The sequence below is a fragment of the Brachyhypopomus gauderio genome, chromosome 14 (genome assembly GCF_052324685.1).
Source record: "Brachyhypopomus gauderio isolate BG-103 chromosome 14, BGAUD_0.2, whole genome shotgun sequence".
Taxonomy (NCBI): Eukaryota; Metazoa; Chordata; class Actinopteri; order Gymnotiformes; family Hypopomidae; genus Brachyhypopomus; species Brachyhypopomus gauderio.
In genome coordinates, this window is record NC_135224.1 from 3,228,024 (window position 1) to 3,245,273 (window position 17,250).

The 17,250-nt window shown below is 43.5% G+C and overlaps 2 protein-coding genes across 2 annotated transcripts; both read left to right on the top strand.

The window, feature by feature from the left end:
* The first annotated feature begins 5,231 nt into the window (after positions 1-5,231).
* LOC143475445 (protein kinase C delta type-like) lies at positions 5,232-10,579 on the top strand. The gene is made up of 11 exons (XM_076973302.1): positions 5,232-5,397; positions 7,124-7,186; positions 7,350-7,526; positions 8,076-8,200; positions 8,457-8,630; positions 8,867-8,958; positions 9,077-9,139; positions 9,248-9,386; positions 9,519-9,707; positions 9,876-10,004; positions 10,161-10,579. Exons 1-11 carry the CDS (start codon positions 5,232-5,234, stop codon positions 10,317-10,319), a joined length of 1,476 nt encoding a protein of 491 aa, XP_076829417.1. The 3' UTR covers positions 10,320-10,579.
* Positions 10,580-13,778: 3,199 nt separating this feature from the next.
* LOC143475447 (E3 ubiquitin-protein ligase TRIM69-like) lies at positions 13,779-17,042 on the top strand. Its single transcript, XM_076973303.1, has 5 exons — positions 13,779-13,846; positions 14,472-14,622; positions 14,747-14,766; positions 14,902-15,029; positions 15,827-17,042. The coding sequence occupies exons 1-5, from the start codon at positions 13,779-13,781 to the stop codon at positions 16,396-16,398; spliced, it is 939 nt and encodes a 312-aa protein (XP_076829418.1). The 3' UTR covers positions 16,399-17,042.
* Positions 17,043-17,250: the final 208 nt, after the last annotated feature.

Consider the following 17,250-nt stretch of genomic DNA (forward strand, 5'->3'; position numbering starts at 1 on the left):
CATCTGTTAGCTCTCTTGTGCATGAACTAATGATGCCTCAACAAGCCTGCACAGGAAACAACCAAACAGGTTGGGTCCAGGTTGGGTCCTGCTTTAATTCCTCCATGGTCCTGCTCATATGGACGCACAGACCCTCAATCTGAAGCTGACAGTTTAACCTCACAGTCAGTGTTTCATTACAAAAACCACCATGCTGGAGCAACAACTGTGATACTGCATTACTGTTTAATTACCTTGCAGACTGCACTGTGTGTGTGTGTGTGTGTGTGTGTGTGTTGGGTCTGTCTCAGCTCAGTCTCTCGTAGGCTTCGCTCAGCCTCCAGCTCCTGGGTCTTGGCCAGTAGAGCGTTCTCTCTGGAGGAAGCCATCTCCTTCACCGCAGATACCTTCTCTCTCTCTCTCTCTCTCTCTCTCTCTCTCTCTCTCACACACACGCACACACACACACACACACACACACACACACACACACACACACACAAGCATGTAAATGTGTAATGATCTGTCTAACTATGATAATTACATGTCTTATGTGACAACTGACACACCTGCTGTGTGACGTCTGTGAGAGCGCCCCCTAGCTGCCACAGTAGCCTCAAACTTCTCCCCTCTGCGTCTGTGGGCACGTATGGTCTTCCTCACATCCTCCTCCTCCTCCTCGGACTCCAGCTCCTTTAGCTCTTCTGCTGAGCCCCAGTCCGCTCCAGATCCTGCAGAGAGCGACGGGCGTGTTAGACGAGATTCAGAGAGAATGCAAGAGAGGACAACAGAGGCTAAGCAGCCAATCAGAGATGGAGAAGGAACTCAATTTTGGACAATGTGCACTGCACATTTAATCCAGCAGAGGGAGCTGTGCACCCACCTCCACCCACACAGAGTCACAGCTGGTGCTTGACGCCTGTGTCCACCACTCAGAACCGCAGTCTTATAAATGAGCCGGTGTGCACCTTTATCCAGACACCTGCACACCACTGACCCTGTGATATTGCCCCTTTAACACCTCATGGTGCTGCCTGAGACAGAGGTGACCCAACAGGACAGGACCCTGGGGTGCACAACTAATGACCAAAGCGTTTCCCTGCACGAGGTCCCTGACCTTCAAGGATTCTCCCCCTGCTAGAACATTAGCGACCCCCTGTGGACAGTCTTTCCAACTGCAGCTCCACTCTGCCGTTCACCCAGTGCATCAGGAGCCTAGCTGCTCAGGTGGAACCCTGCTTGACATTAACATACACCCACCACCTACCCCTGATACCACCATCCATCCACATTTCTCCCAGATACATACACCCATCCCTGCTACACCCAATTGCCCTGACTGACCCCTGACCCCACACAATCACCCCACCTTCAGCTGGCCAAGCAGTCGGTTGTTTTCTGCCTCCTTGTTGCAGAGCTGGCCTTCAACACGAGCCTGTGACACTTCCAGTGAGTGTGACCTCTGACCCACGGAGGTCACGCCACCTGCTGTAGTGAGAATCAGAACCACACCATCTCTCTTACCCCAAAACAGCTCTGATCACATGATCACTCAGGCATGTTACGGCTGAAGACTGCTCACCACTGGCCGCTGCTTCATCAACAAATCAGAGCTGTGGATAAAAACACTACTGTCGTGCAAAATAGTGAATGTAAATTTTGGAAGCTATGGGCAAACATGGCACTAAAATCCCCTGGTTTGAAATATCTCCTCAGCACCCACCTCACTATTTACCACTAGTCACTTTCTGACACATAACCCCAAAACATCCACAACCAGCAGCACTGTGGACAGGAATTCACTCATGCAGAAGTGGATGACTACACAATTCTAAGGTGTTTATAATAAATCAACATGGTTACTAAGTGTTAATCTTAATATTAGAGCAGCGTACGCAACATCTCCCTCCACCACACACCCATCAGGTCCTCCACCTTCCTCTCTGTCACTTATGATCAACTTTAATTCCTGGGACACAAACGTACATTCACGAGTGTGAATCAGGCGCTTTTCCTGTTCATTGCCAAGATCAAGTTAAATCAAAAACGTGCCAAGCTCACAGCTGATGCTCTGACAGCCTGACCTGGTTTACACGCTCCATCTGAGTCACCTTCTCCAGCAAAACATTCACCTGGGTGTCCATCTCAGCGCAACACACCGAACAAACAACCACACAAATCACATACTAGATAGATTATTCCAAGTAGTGCTTTAAAAAACAACACAACACCCAGCAGCACATTCTTATAGGTCGTAAGGTGACAGAACTGTGACTTTAACCTCATCCTCCAACCCACTGACACTCACTTAAAATAAATAAATAAATATATATATCCAAGCATGCAACAGAGACAGTAGGAGTCCTGCCCAAGGACTCTTAGTGGTTGAATAATCACATAAGTAGCTGTTTGGGGTTTGATTACTTTTTTTTAATGAAAATCATCAAAACCTACCAGAGAAACATCCCAAGATGAACTTTCTGAACTTTCTGACTTTCTCATTTGGTATGATGACAGATGAGGACCAGTAGGCCCAACTCTGACCTTCTGACCTCTGAGTGGACACCTACCTCCTTATCTCGGAGCCTTTTGATCTGCTGACGCACAGACGTGTTTATGTGCTTGAACATATAAACACACGGTAACAAGCTTCTCTGTCTGGACAAGCTGTGCTCACTGGTGCAGCTGGACTCCTGAAGTAAACAAAGAGAAACGCACCTGTGAACCTTCAGATTTGACATTCTTGAATGTTGCGGTAAACAAAAATTAAATGCATGTCCCTAAAACTAAAGGAATAGAAACACTCAATTCTACATTCACACTCTCTATGTAGTGGTGGCTGCTGTAAATTGCTACTGTAAAACACATTGGCTGCATTCTCAGAAACACCTGCCAACGTTTGCTTGTAACTCAACACTATTTTTTCGGTACAGTTCTCACATTTCATAGCGCCGTAAAAAGAACTCCATGCTCATGCACATCAACTCCCCTCCAGCATGTCCCTGATAGCCCGAGCCGAATGGAGGCTTCAGCACGGACTCGTCACCGCTACAGTTAAAGGTCAGGGGTCAGCTCAGTTAGGACAGAGACATCACCGCTAGAGTTAAGGGTCAGGGGTCAGCTCAGTTAGGACAGAGACATCACCGCTAGAGTTAAGGGTCAGAGGTCAGCATAGTTAGGACAGAGTCATCACCGCTACAGTTAAGGGTCAATGGTCAGCACAGTTAGGACAGAGACATCACCGCTAGAGTTAAGGGTCAGGGGTCAGCTCAGTTAGGACAGAGACATCACCGCTAGAGTTAAGGGTCAGGGGTCAGCACAGTTAGGACAGAGACATCACCGCTAGAGTTAAGGGTCAGGGGTCAGCACAGTTAGGACAGAGACATCACCGCTAGAGTTAAGGGTCAGGGGTCAGCTCAGTTAGGACAGAGACATCACCGCTACAGTTAAGGGTCAGGGGTCAGCTCAGTTAGGACAGAGTCATCACTGCTACAGTTAAGGGTCAGGAGTCAGCACAGTTAAGACAGCGTAATCACCGCTACAGTTAAGGGTCAGGGGTCAGCACAGTTAGGACAGAGACATCACCGCTACAGTTAAGGGTCAGGGGTTAGCTCAGTTAGGACAGAGTCATCACCGCTACAGTTAAGGGTCAAGGGTCAGCACAGTTAGGATAACAACATCACCACTACAGGTAAGGTTCAGGGGTCAGCTCAGTTAGGACAGAGACATCACCGCTAAAGTTAAGGGTCAGGGGTCAGCTTAGTCAGGACAGAGACATCACTGCTACAGTTAAGGGTCAGGGGTCAGCTTAGTCAGGACAGAGTCATCACCGCTACAGTTAAGGGTCAGGGGTCAGCTCAGTTAAGGGTCAGGACAGTCCTACTGGGAGGATGATGGTTTTAATTAAATACATTTTCTCTTTTCATGTGATCATACGAAGGTTCCACCATAGCTTGACAGGATAGCTTGGGTCAAGTACTGGAATATTTGATGTCAACTGGGTATCTTCATTACAAACAATTTACATTTTATAGGTCTACAAACACTCAATTCAGAACACAGTAGTGACTAGTGTTGGGAACGTTACTTTAAAAAAGTAATATAATAAAAGTAACTCGTTGCCAGGGAAAGTAACTGTTTGCATTACAGTTAAAAAAAAGTTATATGCCAGTTTTCACAGTCAGTTGAAATGAGTAGATCAGAAAGGTGTTTTTGAACTTTTGATATTTATTGCACATCCACAGACCCGTGCAGGATAAAATCCTTTAAAATCCCAAACCTTTGTAAAAAAAAAAAAAAAAAAAGCAAAAGTAAACCGTTACACTACCGTGCATTTACATCTATCAAATAACTATAAAACCTCTATTCTTAATTAAGTAAATCAAATACCCAGTCTGGTAGACATTCAGGAACTTCGCCACAACACCGGCAGAAAGCCAAAACTGTCGCACATATAATGCTACAGGCACCGTTCAGAAACTGATCAGTTCAGTTATGTTCAGTTAAATGTATTCAGTTTAGTAGACATACGCGACTTTTAGCCTGGTGCATCTTATAAAACATTTTCCTTTTTTTTTTTAAACATTGTAGGTGCGGCTTATATTGACCTTCGCGGTAGATAGATTCACAGGTTGAATCTTTTGAACCGCTTCTTCAAGCTGTGTGAAAACTTCTATAAAGATTATTATTTGCAATCTTCATGTTTGATATTTTCAGTATTGTGCTCTGCTAGATCTCATACATTAACTGTTCCAACAGTCAAACTGAGGACTGTGACAAATGTCATTTTAAAAAGATTTACCAGTCCTTCCTCACATTTCAAAAAGAGCTCTTTTTAGCATATGTGAAGTTGATGGATAATAAACAGGCAATATAACTGTATCATATTATTAACAAACTAAAACTCTCAGATGACCCCTCGTCCACAAGTGATATCTCTTGTGGTTTTTTTTTCCTTCCGTCGTTGATGTTTATTTATAAAAAAATATTATTTATATTATATAAAATATAAAAAAAAAAATTATATTCTATATTTTAATATATTGTAATAACCTGTTATGGTCTACGTTCAAACTGGCAAAAGCACTTGATCTTGATGCCATGTTTGTTGTAATTGTTTTTTTTTTTTTTTTACTTCAATAATCACATAATTCCACATGACGTCATAATACCTGCTCTGTCGCCATGACAACGTCATAACAAATGAGGGTATATAATTGCATGTACAGTATAATTCATATGAGTGTGTAAAGATGACGTGGAGAGATATCTTAAGGTGTTGTCTCTGGTGCTGGTGCTGTGGAGGAACCCAAGAGGATTCTGACACAGAGGAGGAACCCAGAAGACACAGAATTAAAAAGAAGAAAAGAAGAAACAGAGTAGAGCCGAAACAGGAGGCCGACAACACCCATGGCCGAAGTGAGTAAATGAGTTCAATGGCCACGACTTATTTGGGGGCGTGCAGGGTTTAATTTGAGCCGGACAGGATCCGGGAACTCGTTCATTTTGAAGGGTGCGTTCCGGCAACTGTCTGCCTCGACCCGCTAACTTACAAGCCTACCAATGAAACGGTTTGAAGAAATTTGTCTGTGTTGAACCAATTAATTGAACAAACAATTCTATAAAAGACATTTTTAAAACACAAGATCCACATTCAGGCTTCCTAAATCACACAAGAGTTCTCCCTTGTAGCGCGCGCGACTCCGCCCACCTCGCGCGAACCTCCGCGAACGGCGGACGCGTTCATGAGGGTTTCTCCTCTGAACACACGACTTCGCAGTATTACCAGTGTTGCCAACTTGGCGACTTTGTCGCTATATTTAGCGACTTTTCAGACCCTCTAGAGAGTTTTTGTAGTAAAAAGCGAATAGCGACAAATCTAGCGACTTTTGGAGACTCTGAACACACACGCTCTTCAGTTGCTCTCCTCTGGGGCGGGCGCTGCCGTGAGCCCCGCCCACAACACTCAGTGCAGTCTCACACTCGGAGCAGACCCTCACCGCTCCACGTCCACACTGCAAATGAACTGCGCATGCCCAAAGCTGCCGCCGACGCCCCGCCCCGTATTTACAGAGCGGGACGTAAATATAAACACTTGTCTTCAGTGAGACGCGACAAGAAATGACTGCATTTAACTCACACAGTCTCAGTCATTCTTCACCTCATTCATTCCTGCTAACTGCTACTCTTATACTAACATTTAACAACACAGCAAAAAAAACTATTTATGTAATTTACATTAAAATTATTTATACAAAGCATTAAAGTCATGTAGTTCTTTTGAGAAGTGACTGCCTATTTCAAAGGCAACAGATGTTGTTAATTTGTAGTTCCAACATATTTAGGGTGTTTTTACTCATTTTCTTCTCTCCCAACGTTATTCCTTTACATCTTCAAAAACATGTATTATGCAAATTAGGTGATAACGTAATTTAGCGACTTATAGCGACTTTTAGGACAACCAATAGCTACTTTTCTTACTGAGGAGTTGGCAACACTGAGTATTACAGCAGTATTAAGTCTAAATATCTAGTTAGGACAAAACTAGAGTGCTCAATGAACTAAGTTAAAATCACTGTAACTCCCAAATATCATCTGCTCGCGTGTGTTAAATTAAATTGAGCACTTTCTTCATTGATTTACAACTTTAACTACCACCTGATTAACCCTGATGGGTGAAGAAACATACGGAAATACGTGTATCAATCGCGGGGGCTCCGGTGTGGCGTGTGGATGTCGCTCCGCTCTTCAGATCTGTGTTTTGTGCTGTTAATGTTTGTAGGGTTCATCAGTTTTCAAATTCAAGCACTTGTACAGAACTTTCAAGGTCAATTTTCAATATTTTCCAGCACCTTCAGCTTAATTTTTTATGGGTTGTTGTATAGTTATTTTGACTTTAGTGGTGTTAAATTTTCATTTTAACAGCCAAGCGTAATTCCAATGTTATTCTACATTTTAATTCATACAGAGTCTCATGATAACGTCTCTGATAATCCTATCACATCGAATTTGTCAGAACTTCATTGGTCAATACCAGACCAATTAAATTATTAAAAAAATAATAACACAGCTCAGCTGAAAAATACTCAACTGACATTTTCATGTAGTATTAGTGTTTGTTGAAAAAAATTCTTTGTTTTACCAGAAGCCACTTTTATAAAGAGTGACGTTGGCCTGGACGAGTCTGAGATCTGCAAACCACCACAAGGTAAACAAGAGACATGTGTAGAGATTCACAAAAGTGCTGTGGATGAAGCCTGTGAGGAGCTCCACCACGATGTCCTTGATGAGAGTGGACTAAAAACATTCAGCTGTTATTATCATATAATACTTAATTAATGTATGTTGAAAAAAAACTTTTGTTTTTCCAGAAGCACTTGTGAGTAAAAGTGCTCTAGACGAGGCCTGTGAGGATCACCACGTTCTCCTGGACGAGGCCTGTGAGGATCACCACGTTCTCCTGTACGAGGCCTGTGAGGATCACCACGTTCTCCTGGACGAGGCCTGTGAGGAACTGAGGACTGAGGACTCTGACAAGCCATCTCTAGGTGACCGAGACACATTCATACAGAATCTCAAGCTGATAACATGTTGGGTTTTAAGACTTGTGAATGGGCTTGTCTAACATGCAGAGGTAGGTTGTTCCATAATCTAGGAGCAGCGATGGACAAAGCTGTCCCCTCTGGCGTCTCCTGCCACAGGGCATATGGTGTCACATGCATCCCTGTAGGGAAGAGCAGGGCTGCCTTTGTAATTCCCCCAATGATGGAAAATATTTATTACAAAAAAAACTATACGCACTTAAACTTACAACTATTATTATATTTTGATTTAAGCTTCACTTCAAATGTTTCTTCTTGGGGATTGAAGTGTGAGGGTGAGAGAAAGATTACGTGCATGGGTTGGGTTAGAATATGTGTGTCTTTGTGTTTCTGATTTGTCAAAATGTCCTCAAACTGTGGCATGAATGTTCATCACAAGTGCCAAACTAAAGTGGCTAATCTGTGTGGCATCAGCCAGAAACTACTGGCTGAGGCACTCACCCAAGTCAGCCAGGTGAGTCTGGATGTGTAAAAATGTACTGTATATCTCTGTAGACGTGTCTCCATACGCTCGTCTGTGTGAGGGTTCGAGTCCTCGCCCCCGGATCAGACGCCAGACACGCATGACTGCAGAGCAGTTCACGTTCCTCAATGTACTGGGCAAGGGAAGCCATGGCAAGGTAGAGTCTTCCCCTTCACGCGGCTCCCGCGTCCTCCACACACGCACCTGTGTCTCTCTTCACTTCTCCTGACTATTCACTTATCATTTTTACATGTCTGTCCTTTTGCCCTTCTATTGTTAAATACTATCTCCCCAGCAATAGACCAAACAAGCACTATTTCATAAAATCTTCATATTTCATGGATTTGTGTGTGTGTGTGTGTGTTTTTCACTATGGTCTATTTGTCTATTTCTCTCCCTTGGTCCCTGCTCAGGTTTTTCTGGCTGAACTTAAAGGCCATGAGGATTGCTTTGCCGTGAAAGCCATAGAGAAATACGAGGTGCTGAAGAAAAATAATGTAGAGTCCATCATGGTGGAGAAGCGGGTGCTAGCCCTGGCCTGGGGCAACCCCTTCCTTACCCACCTTTACTCCACCTTTCAGACCAAGGTAGTAAAGAACAAATGAAAGGTTATATTATACAGTTCCTCCATCTCTCAGTCAACAGTAATGGGGTGTCCAGCAGGACTCTTTTGTATAGGCAGTAATTAACCACACCAGGCATTGTCACAACTGTTTACTGTAACTTATACTTCATGGAGTCACTGTGGTATTTAGATCATTGTTGAGTCACTAATTCTGCTTGTACTCATACCAAAGTGTTTATGGCATTGTCTGCATGTTAGGAGCACTTGTACTTCGTGATGGAGTACCTGACTGGAGGTGACCTGATGTTCCATTTGATGAAGGAAGGATGCTTTGACCTCGCCAGAGCCACGTGAGTCAACACACACACACACACAGTGATGTTTTTTGTATGTCTTATATAAATATAAACGTAGGTGTGTGTAATTATAGTCCGGTCTGATGGCTCCTGGTTTGTTTCTTTCTTCCAGATTCTATGCAGCTGAAATTGTGTGTGGACTCCAGTTCCTTCATGGAAAGGGCATCATCCACAGGTAACACACACAAACAAATCTACATGGACATTCTGTACTTTCACCTTTACTGTTCCTGTCTACTAAACCACACTTTTGCCACATTTTTGTAATTCTCTCCTGCATTAGGGATCTCAAGTTGGAAAATGTGTTGCTGGATGGAGATGGTCACGTAAAGATTGCAGATTTTGGCTTGTGTAAAGAGAACGTCTCCAAAAACAATCTTGCCAATTCCATGTGTGGGACACTAGACTACATGGCCCCTGAGGTACGAGATCATCAAATGAATTTGACATTGAATGTTCTTACCTGTAGCAATGTCAATGTAATTCAGTATGCCCTCTTGTAGACCATGAACGTGTGTGTGTGTGTGTGTGTGTGTGTGTGTGTGTGTGTGTAGATTCTTCTGGGGCTGCAGTATTCATTTTCGGTGGATTGGTGGTCATTTGGTGTGCTTTTGTATGGAATGCTGACTGGTACGCTTCCATTCTATGGAGATGATGCATTTGAGCTTTATGAGTCCATCCAATACGACACACCTGACTTCCCGGACTGGATCACACTGGATACCGGAGCTCTGGTAGAGGGAGTAAGTATGCACAAAACCACACCTGATGACATTAATAATAGTAATAATAATAATACTTCACAACCAAGATGAACTGAGCTTTGCTATTATGCACTTAGAAAGAAGACACACTGAGATATTTCTATTATGAATAATATTCTTGCTTTTGGTTTTCTTCTATGAACAAAGCTGCTTGAGCAAGACCCGTCTTATAGACTGGGTGTTGTGGGGAATATCAGAGGTCAGGCATTCTTCAGGACCATTGACTGGTCTGCGCTGGAGACGAGAAAAATTGAACCCCCATACAAGCCAAAAGTGGTATGAGCTTTCTTTCCATCTCTTACAGTCCTCTCTCATTCCTGTTTTTTTTTACTTTTCATACTGTACGCTCATAGAGCAAATTGCAAAAATACAGATACTGAAATGCAGCCTCTGTTCATCATGTGATTTGCTTCCATTCTCCTCCACCCACAGACATCACCCAACGACTGCAGCAATTTCGACCAGGTGTTTTTAAATGAGAAGCCCCTCCTGTCCCAGTGTGAGGAAGGTTGTGTGGACTCAACGGACCAGTGTGCCTTTGGTGGCTTCTCCTTCACCAACCAGAGCATGATGCCTTTCCTGCAGCAGTGATGGACAACCTGCTCCACACTCACATCTGTACTCCATCTTTTTCTGCCATGTTAAACTATAGATTAAACTATACAGCCAGTGTTTTTATGTGTCACTGACTCTCCCTTCTCAAAATAAAACCTGTATTTTGGGCATGGATTTTAGACTACAACCAAGATCAGGGGTGATTCACAGAGGTGTCAACTGGCCATAACCGCTCCTCTAGGTTATGTATTCCATTTTAGGCAATATTTGATACACCCTTGCCAAATCCATGTTTTTTGTCCATTCATTGTAATTCAAAAACATTAGATAATCCCTCATTGATTGTGTCCATGAACACCACTGATAACACCTTTAGAGTATGTGGAACGGCAGAGTAAGGGTTAATAACCCAGTTTGTAAAAGAGGTTACTGAAAGTATAGATAAAAATACGTACAGTTGAAGTCAGAACATGCATGTTATACTCTTGCTTTGTATTGTGAGTTTGCAGGGGTATATTTAATTTAAGCATATGTGCATATGGTGTAAACAGTTTCATTTTTATGTCCATAGAGCTTAGAAAGGAAATAAATACAATGCATTTAAAAATCTATTGTAATGACACAAAAGCAGAGGAGAGCAGGGTTTAATAGCTGGAGTGTTAACATAGAGGGTACGAGAGTAACGAGGCATACTAATTAAAATACAACTAACACAAATCAAGAACTAACAACCAGACAGGATAACAAAAGACAACTTACAAGGCAGGAATACATATTAATAATATAACTAGGGTAGCGTTCTTTCACTTGCGCAACATTGCCAAAATTAGAAACATATTAAATATTAGTGATGCAGAAAAACTAATCCATGCATTCATATCCTCTCGTTTAGATTATTGCAACAGTCTCCTAGCTGGATGTTCTGGTAAATCGATAAACAAACTCCAGCTGGTTCAGAACGCAGCAGCACGAGTTTTAACAAAAACTAAAAAGTTTGATCACATTAGTCCCGTACTATCGTCATTACACTGGCTGCCAATTAGATTCCGTATTGACTATAAAATATTTTTTTTTAACATATAAAACGCTGCATGGCTTAGCTCCAGACTATCTTAGTGAACTTATTGAACAATATAACCCAGCGCGTTCACTTCGCTCGCAGGACGCAGGGTTATTAACTGTTCCTAGGATCAAAAGGATCACAGCAGGTGGAAAAGCCTTTTCTTTTAAAGCTCCACAATTGTGGAATAATCTTCCTGCCTCTATTCGGGACTCAGACACAGTCTCAATGTTTAAAACTCGATTAAAGACTCATCTGTTTAGTTTGGCCTTTGATTAATCTGTTACATATTTACTACATCTCGTATCTTTTCTCCGAGGTTCACCTGGAGAGTAACATTGCAGTCGGAGCCTACAATACCAGCATCGCTGCTCCGACACGGAATGAAAGCCTGGCGTTCATCAACAGACATTTACAGTGACAATATCATAACCCAGAACTTTCATTTTTACCTTTACTTAGTCTGATTGTGTGATTTGTGTGTGACTTGTGTATTTGTCTGTATTTTGTGTAATCTGTGTGTTAACGGGCCGCCCAATGGAGGATGGGTTCCCTTTTGAGTCTTGGTTCTCCCGAGGTTTCTTCCTATTCCCCACTATCTTAGGGAGTTTTTCCTCGCCACTGTCGCCCTTGGCTTGCTCATTAGGGTTCTGGACCCGTAGTATTGTTAACCTTTTAAATCCTGTAAGGCGCTTTGTGACAACATGTGTTGTGAAAAGCGCTATACAAATAAACTTTGATTGATTGATTGATTGATTGAATACACACAACCAGGATTACCACCACAATGACTTCCAAAGAGGGACTGAAACACAGGGAGTACAAGTACCAAACACATCAAGACCAACTAGAAACACCTGAGCTGAAAGCAAGGAAGGAGGGAAAGACAAGACAAGGTGAACAACAGAAAACACGGACTGGACTAACTGGGGAATGGATCTAAACAAGGTTACACAGAAGACACGGACCGGACTCACTGGGGAACGGATCTAAACAAGGTTACACAGAAGACACGGACCGGACTCACTGGGGAACGGATCTAAACAAGGTTACACAGAAGACACGGACCGGACTCACTGGGGAACGGATCTGAACAAGGTTACACAGAAGACACGGACCGGACTCACTGGGGAACGGATCTGAACAAGGTTACACAGAAGACACGGACCGGACTCACTGGGGAACGGATCTAAACAAGGTCACACAGAAGACACGGACTGGACTCACTGGGGAACGGATCTAAACAAGTTCACACAGAAGACACGGACTGGACTAACTGGGGAACGGATCTAAACAAGGTTACACAGAAGACACGGACTGGACTAACTGGGGAACGGATCTAAACAAGGTTACACAGAAGACACGGACTGGATTCACTGGGAAACGGATCTAAACAAGGTTACACAGAAGACATGGACTGGACTAACTGGGGAATGGATCTAAACCAGGTTACACAGAAGACACGGACTGGACTAACTGGGGAATGGATCTAAACAAGGTTACACAGAAGACACGGACTGGACTCACTGGGGAACGGATCTAAACCAGGTTACACAGAAGACATGGACAGGACTGACAGCAGGAGAGAACACCGACAGGGGTGTGACAGACAGAGGGAAACCATGGAAACCAGGCGGGATAAACAGACGAGGAGAACACAGGCACATTGAACAGTACCGGAGTGACAGCTAGAGAGGGGGGCGTGGCCCTATGTGACATGTATAATAATAATAATAAGTATAAATGGACGCGATAACAAAGTTTACGCAGGATTCTAATCTGTTTGAGTACTCTTCTCAAACAGATCAGGCGTGGCTTTTCAGTAACAGGAATGATATTTTACATATAATAATCAATTTTTATCCGCGTATCTGGGTCTGGGTCACGGGGGCAGTAGCCTAAGCAAAGAGGCCCAGGTTTCCCTCTCTCCAGCCACCTCTTCTAGCTCTTGTAGCTTGTGAATCTGTCGTTCCATCCTTCCCTCACTCGTGAACAACAACCCGAGATACTTGAACTCCTCCACTTGAGGCAAAACTTCACTCCCGACCCAGAGAGGGCACTACACCCTTGTCCGACATTATATTTTACAATTATTATGTATTACTCAACCACCTAGAATAAAGTTTTGACTTGAAAACTATTTGATTTCAGTTTGTAATAACCTGCTAATGCTTATAATTTTACGAATGACACACAGACACACACACACACACACACACACACACACACACACACACACACACCATGGTGGAAATCACAATGCAATAAACCCAGCTGACCTACATTGCACATGATCCAGAATGTATTCTGGAAAACTCTGGCTACACGATGCTGGTTCCTATGAGCTCTATCTCTCCGTTTGATTTCTCTCTTTGTCACATCTCTCTGTCTTGTCTCGCTCTTGTGGGTGGCCTCCTGTCTCTGTGAGATCCTCCATGTTCATGTTGTCTTCATGCCTGGGAACATCAGACTCCAACTGTCTGCACTACAGGCCTGACGGCAGGTGAGAGCAGCTCAGGTGAGAACAGCTCAGGTTAGTACAGCACACCTTAGAACAGAGAAACCTGCTCCACATGCATTTAACATCCAGGTTAAGCCATGTGAGCCTGCTCAGGACATCAGAAATCATACTGATCTCTTTTCTAACTTTTAACTTCTGTTCACACATTTATTTTAAACTCTTGGTGTGTGTGTGTGTGTGTGTGTGTGTGTGTGTGTGTGTGTGTGTGTGTGTGTGTGTGCGTGTGTGTGTGTGTGTGTGTATGACTAACTATCCCTTCTGCCTTCCCATGTCACTGCAGTTTTCTTGTTTGAGGTCGCGAATGAAGTGGGAATGTTGCACCTCATGAACTAGTCATCTGTAAAATAAATAACTGTCAGCGCGTCTTGCTACTGTAAATAATGACTAAACAATATAATTAAATATAAGATGAACACCTCATGTTCAATGATGTGGACTGTATGTGATGAGGAGATGAACACTAAACATTTAGTTTTGTCAGGAATGAAGCTGTCAGGATCAGGACAGACACGTTGGCCTGTTTAATAATGTCTTTTAATTTTCTTCGGTTCATATATACAACATACAGTGTGTAATAGCTGCACGCGTGCTTGGCCGTGTTGGGAAGGGTGAGGCTCTTCCTGGACTTGGAGGAACAGGCGTGGAGGAAGCGTGTCTCCCTGGAGCAGGTGCAGGAGAGGCGGGCGGCGAAGCTCCGGACGGAGAGGTTGACCCTGCTGCAAGCCCTCAACCTTACAGACCCCCTGCTGCTTCTGCAGGTGAGCCAGGAATGGTGAATTCTGGGTAATGTGGTTTTGGAGACTCTGAGAATCTGCAGATCATTCCTTCAGACAATTTCAGTGTTTTAAATGTGCTTTTCCTTTTCTGCACTTTTCTCTTCAGACTGTTCAAAATCCTGACTGGTAAGTGCACATTTTTGTCGTTGTTTAAATAAACACAAAGCGATGTAGAACATTTTAGAACAGCTTAACATACAGATCACATGCCGCTTGTCTGGTTTTGCTCTTTGGCAAATGCGTCTTTTTCGTCTGTGTGAGGGTGGACCTGTTTGATGAAACGACTTGTAAACAGCAGATCTTGGACGCTGTGGAGTGGAAGAGACCAAAGCGGATCACTGCAGCCAAGATCTCTCCACTTCTCCAGACTGTGTGCAGAACATTCTCTGGTATGTGACCTGTAGACATTTAGTCAAAGGCAGAAACGCATGTCTCAAAATCAGCATGTGTAGGTACTTTAATACTGAATACCTAATGGAGTATTAAATACCTACTTTAATACTGAATACCTGATGGAGTATTAAATACCTACTTTAATACTGAATACCTGATGGAGTATTAAATACCTACTTTAATACTGAATACCTGATGGAGTATTAAATACCTACTTTAATACTGAATACCTAATGGAGTATTAAATACCTACTTTAATACTGAATACCTGATGGAGTATTAAATACCTACTTTAATACTGAATACCTGATGGAGTATTAAATACCTACTTTAATACTGAATACCTGATGGAGTATTAAATACCTACTTTAATACTGAATACCTAATGGAGTATTAAATACCTACTTTAATACTGAATACCTGATGGAGTATTAAATACCTACTTTAATACTGAATACCTGATGGAGTATTAAATACCTACTTTAATACTGAATACCTGATGGAGTATTAAATACCTTTAATACTGAATACCTGATGGAGTATTAAATACCTACTTTAATACTGAATACCTAATGGAGTATTAAATATCTACATAATACAGTCTTTAATCTTTAATACACTATAAGTACATCTCCGTAAGCAAAACAAATCAAAGTCAGATATATATTGCTTGCTATGTGTGGGGGGTGCGGTGAGGTGGGGGGGGTGTGAGATGGGGGGGGGGGGGGGGGTGCGGCTGTGGGACCTGCTATGCCAACATTAACACGTATGTGTTTGTCACATGTGTCCACAGGAGAGGACATTGTGTTAAATGCTGCCTCCGCTCACTCGAGCCTCAGACTGAACGCTGACCACAGTGCATTATGGGTAACGGCGGATGCCGTGCCTGACTCCGGGGTCTCTGGGTCACCTGAGGCCCTGTACCGGGTGCTGGGGGAGACTCCGTTCAGTCGTGGCGTCCACCACTGGGAGGTGGCGGTGGCTGGGGTTCCCTGCTGGGCTGTGGGCGTGGCCTACGGCTCGGCGGGGGCCCCCGCGGCCACGTCCTGCAGCCTGGGCAGGGACGAGCTGTCCTGGGCGCTGAGCTACAGCAGCAGGACGCGGCAGTTCTGTGCTCAGCATGGCTGGCTCTGCTTCTGCTTCTCCGATTCAGCCACGGGCCTCCCGGACACGATCGGCGTCTTCCTGGATATCGACAGTGGCTTCCTGTCCTTCTACGACGCCGTGGGAATGGGACATCTGTATACGTTTTACTGCGACATTCACGCTCCGGTTTACCCAGCCTTCTGCCTGGGGTCACGCAGCACAGAGGGGGGTAATCAGCAGATGAGGGTGTTGAACCCCATTTCAGGGAAGAGCTGTTAATACAGAGAGCTGTTCTGGGCCGTCGTTAAACCTGGTGTATCAGGCATAATTAATAACATCAGAAAAACTACCTGTGGTTGGAATTTTAAAATACAAAATACAATCCCATGAATTTCTGCTTTTCAGAATTACTTTCAATTAGGCCGTACGTACACCAGCACGCTTAATTTAAAGTAAAATTTAAAATAATTAAAGTTTCACATCATGTAAACAAATCTTCAGTCTGTCTGGGGTGCAGACTGAGGTACAGATCTTATTAAATGCTGTTGTCCATTATAAAACAGGATGTGGTCTGCTGGGACGTCTTAACAGTGTCCAGGTCTGCAGGCTTCCAGCCATCACTAAACCTGTTAACACCTTAGTCCTTGGCTCAAAAACATCTTGGGTAACGATGCTGCATACAAACTGAAATGTGTGTTTTTCTGTCATGGCTAGCAGGTCCTCTAACAGCCTCTCTGAAAGTGTTACTAAAGTCACATGATAATCACTCAGCTTTCTGTACTTCTGGTCTGGAGTTTGTATGTACCATTTTGACACCAAACATCATTTGCATTTTTCTTTCATTAATTGTATGTTTTATTGGCACTATGTTACTTTTCAGCTACAACCTGCACTAATGACCAACCTGCTGAAATTGGCATGTTTCCACTATGTTTGCTTGAATAATAAAGGCGACAGGTCTGTACTAAACACAGGACTTTGATTGTCCATCTTTGGACACTGTGGGGTTGCTTCTCTGAGATCACTGGCTGGTAATCTGTCCTCATTCCTTGAATGTCTTTGTCGCTAACACTTCAACAGCTGGGCCTTCGGACTCAGTTCAGTTGGCCACTTGTAGTCTGATAACAGCGG

Excerpts from the sequence above, each read along its gene's own strand:
- LOC143475445 (XM_076973302.1), top strand. The coding sequence starts at position 5,232 with ATGACGTGGAGAGATATCTTAAGGTGTTGTCTCTGGTGCTGGTGCTGT. Across the intron at positions 8,631-8,866 it reads ACTCCACCTTTCAGACCAAG|GAGCACTTGTACTTCGTGAT; the intron begins GTAGTAAAGAAC and ends TCTGCATGTTAG. Across the intron at positions 8,959-9,076 it reads TTTGACCTCGCCAGAGCCAC|ATTCTATGCAGCTGAAATTG; the intron begins GTGAGTCAACAC and ends TCTTTCTTCCAG.
- LOC143475447 (XM_076973303.1), top strand. The coding sequence starts at position 13,779 with ATGTTCATGTTGTCTTCATGCCTGGGAACATCAGACTCCAACTGTCTG. Across the intron at positions 14,767-14,901 it reads ACTGTTCAAAATCCTGACTG|GGTGGACCTGTTTGATGAAA; the intron begins GTAAGTGCACAT and ends CGTCTGTGTGAG. Across the intron at positions 15,030-15,826 it reads TGTGTGCAGAACATTCTCTG|GAGAGGACATTGTGTTAAAT; the intron begins GTATGTGACCTG and ends ATGTGTCCACAG.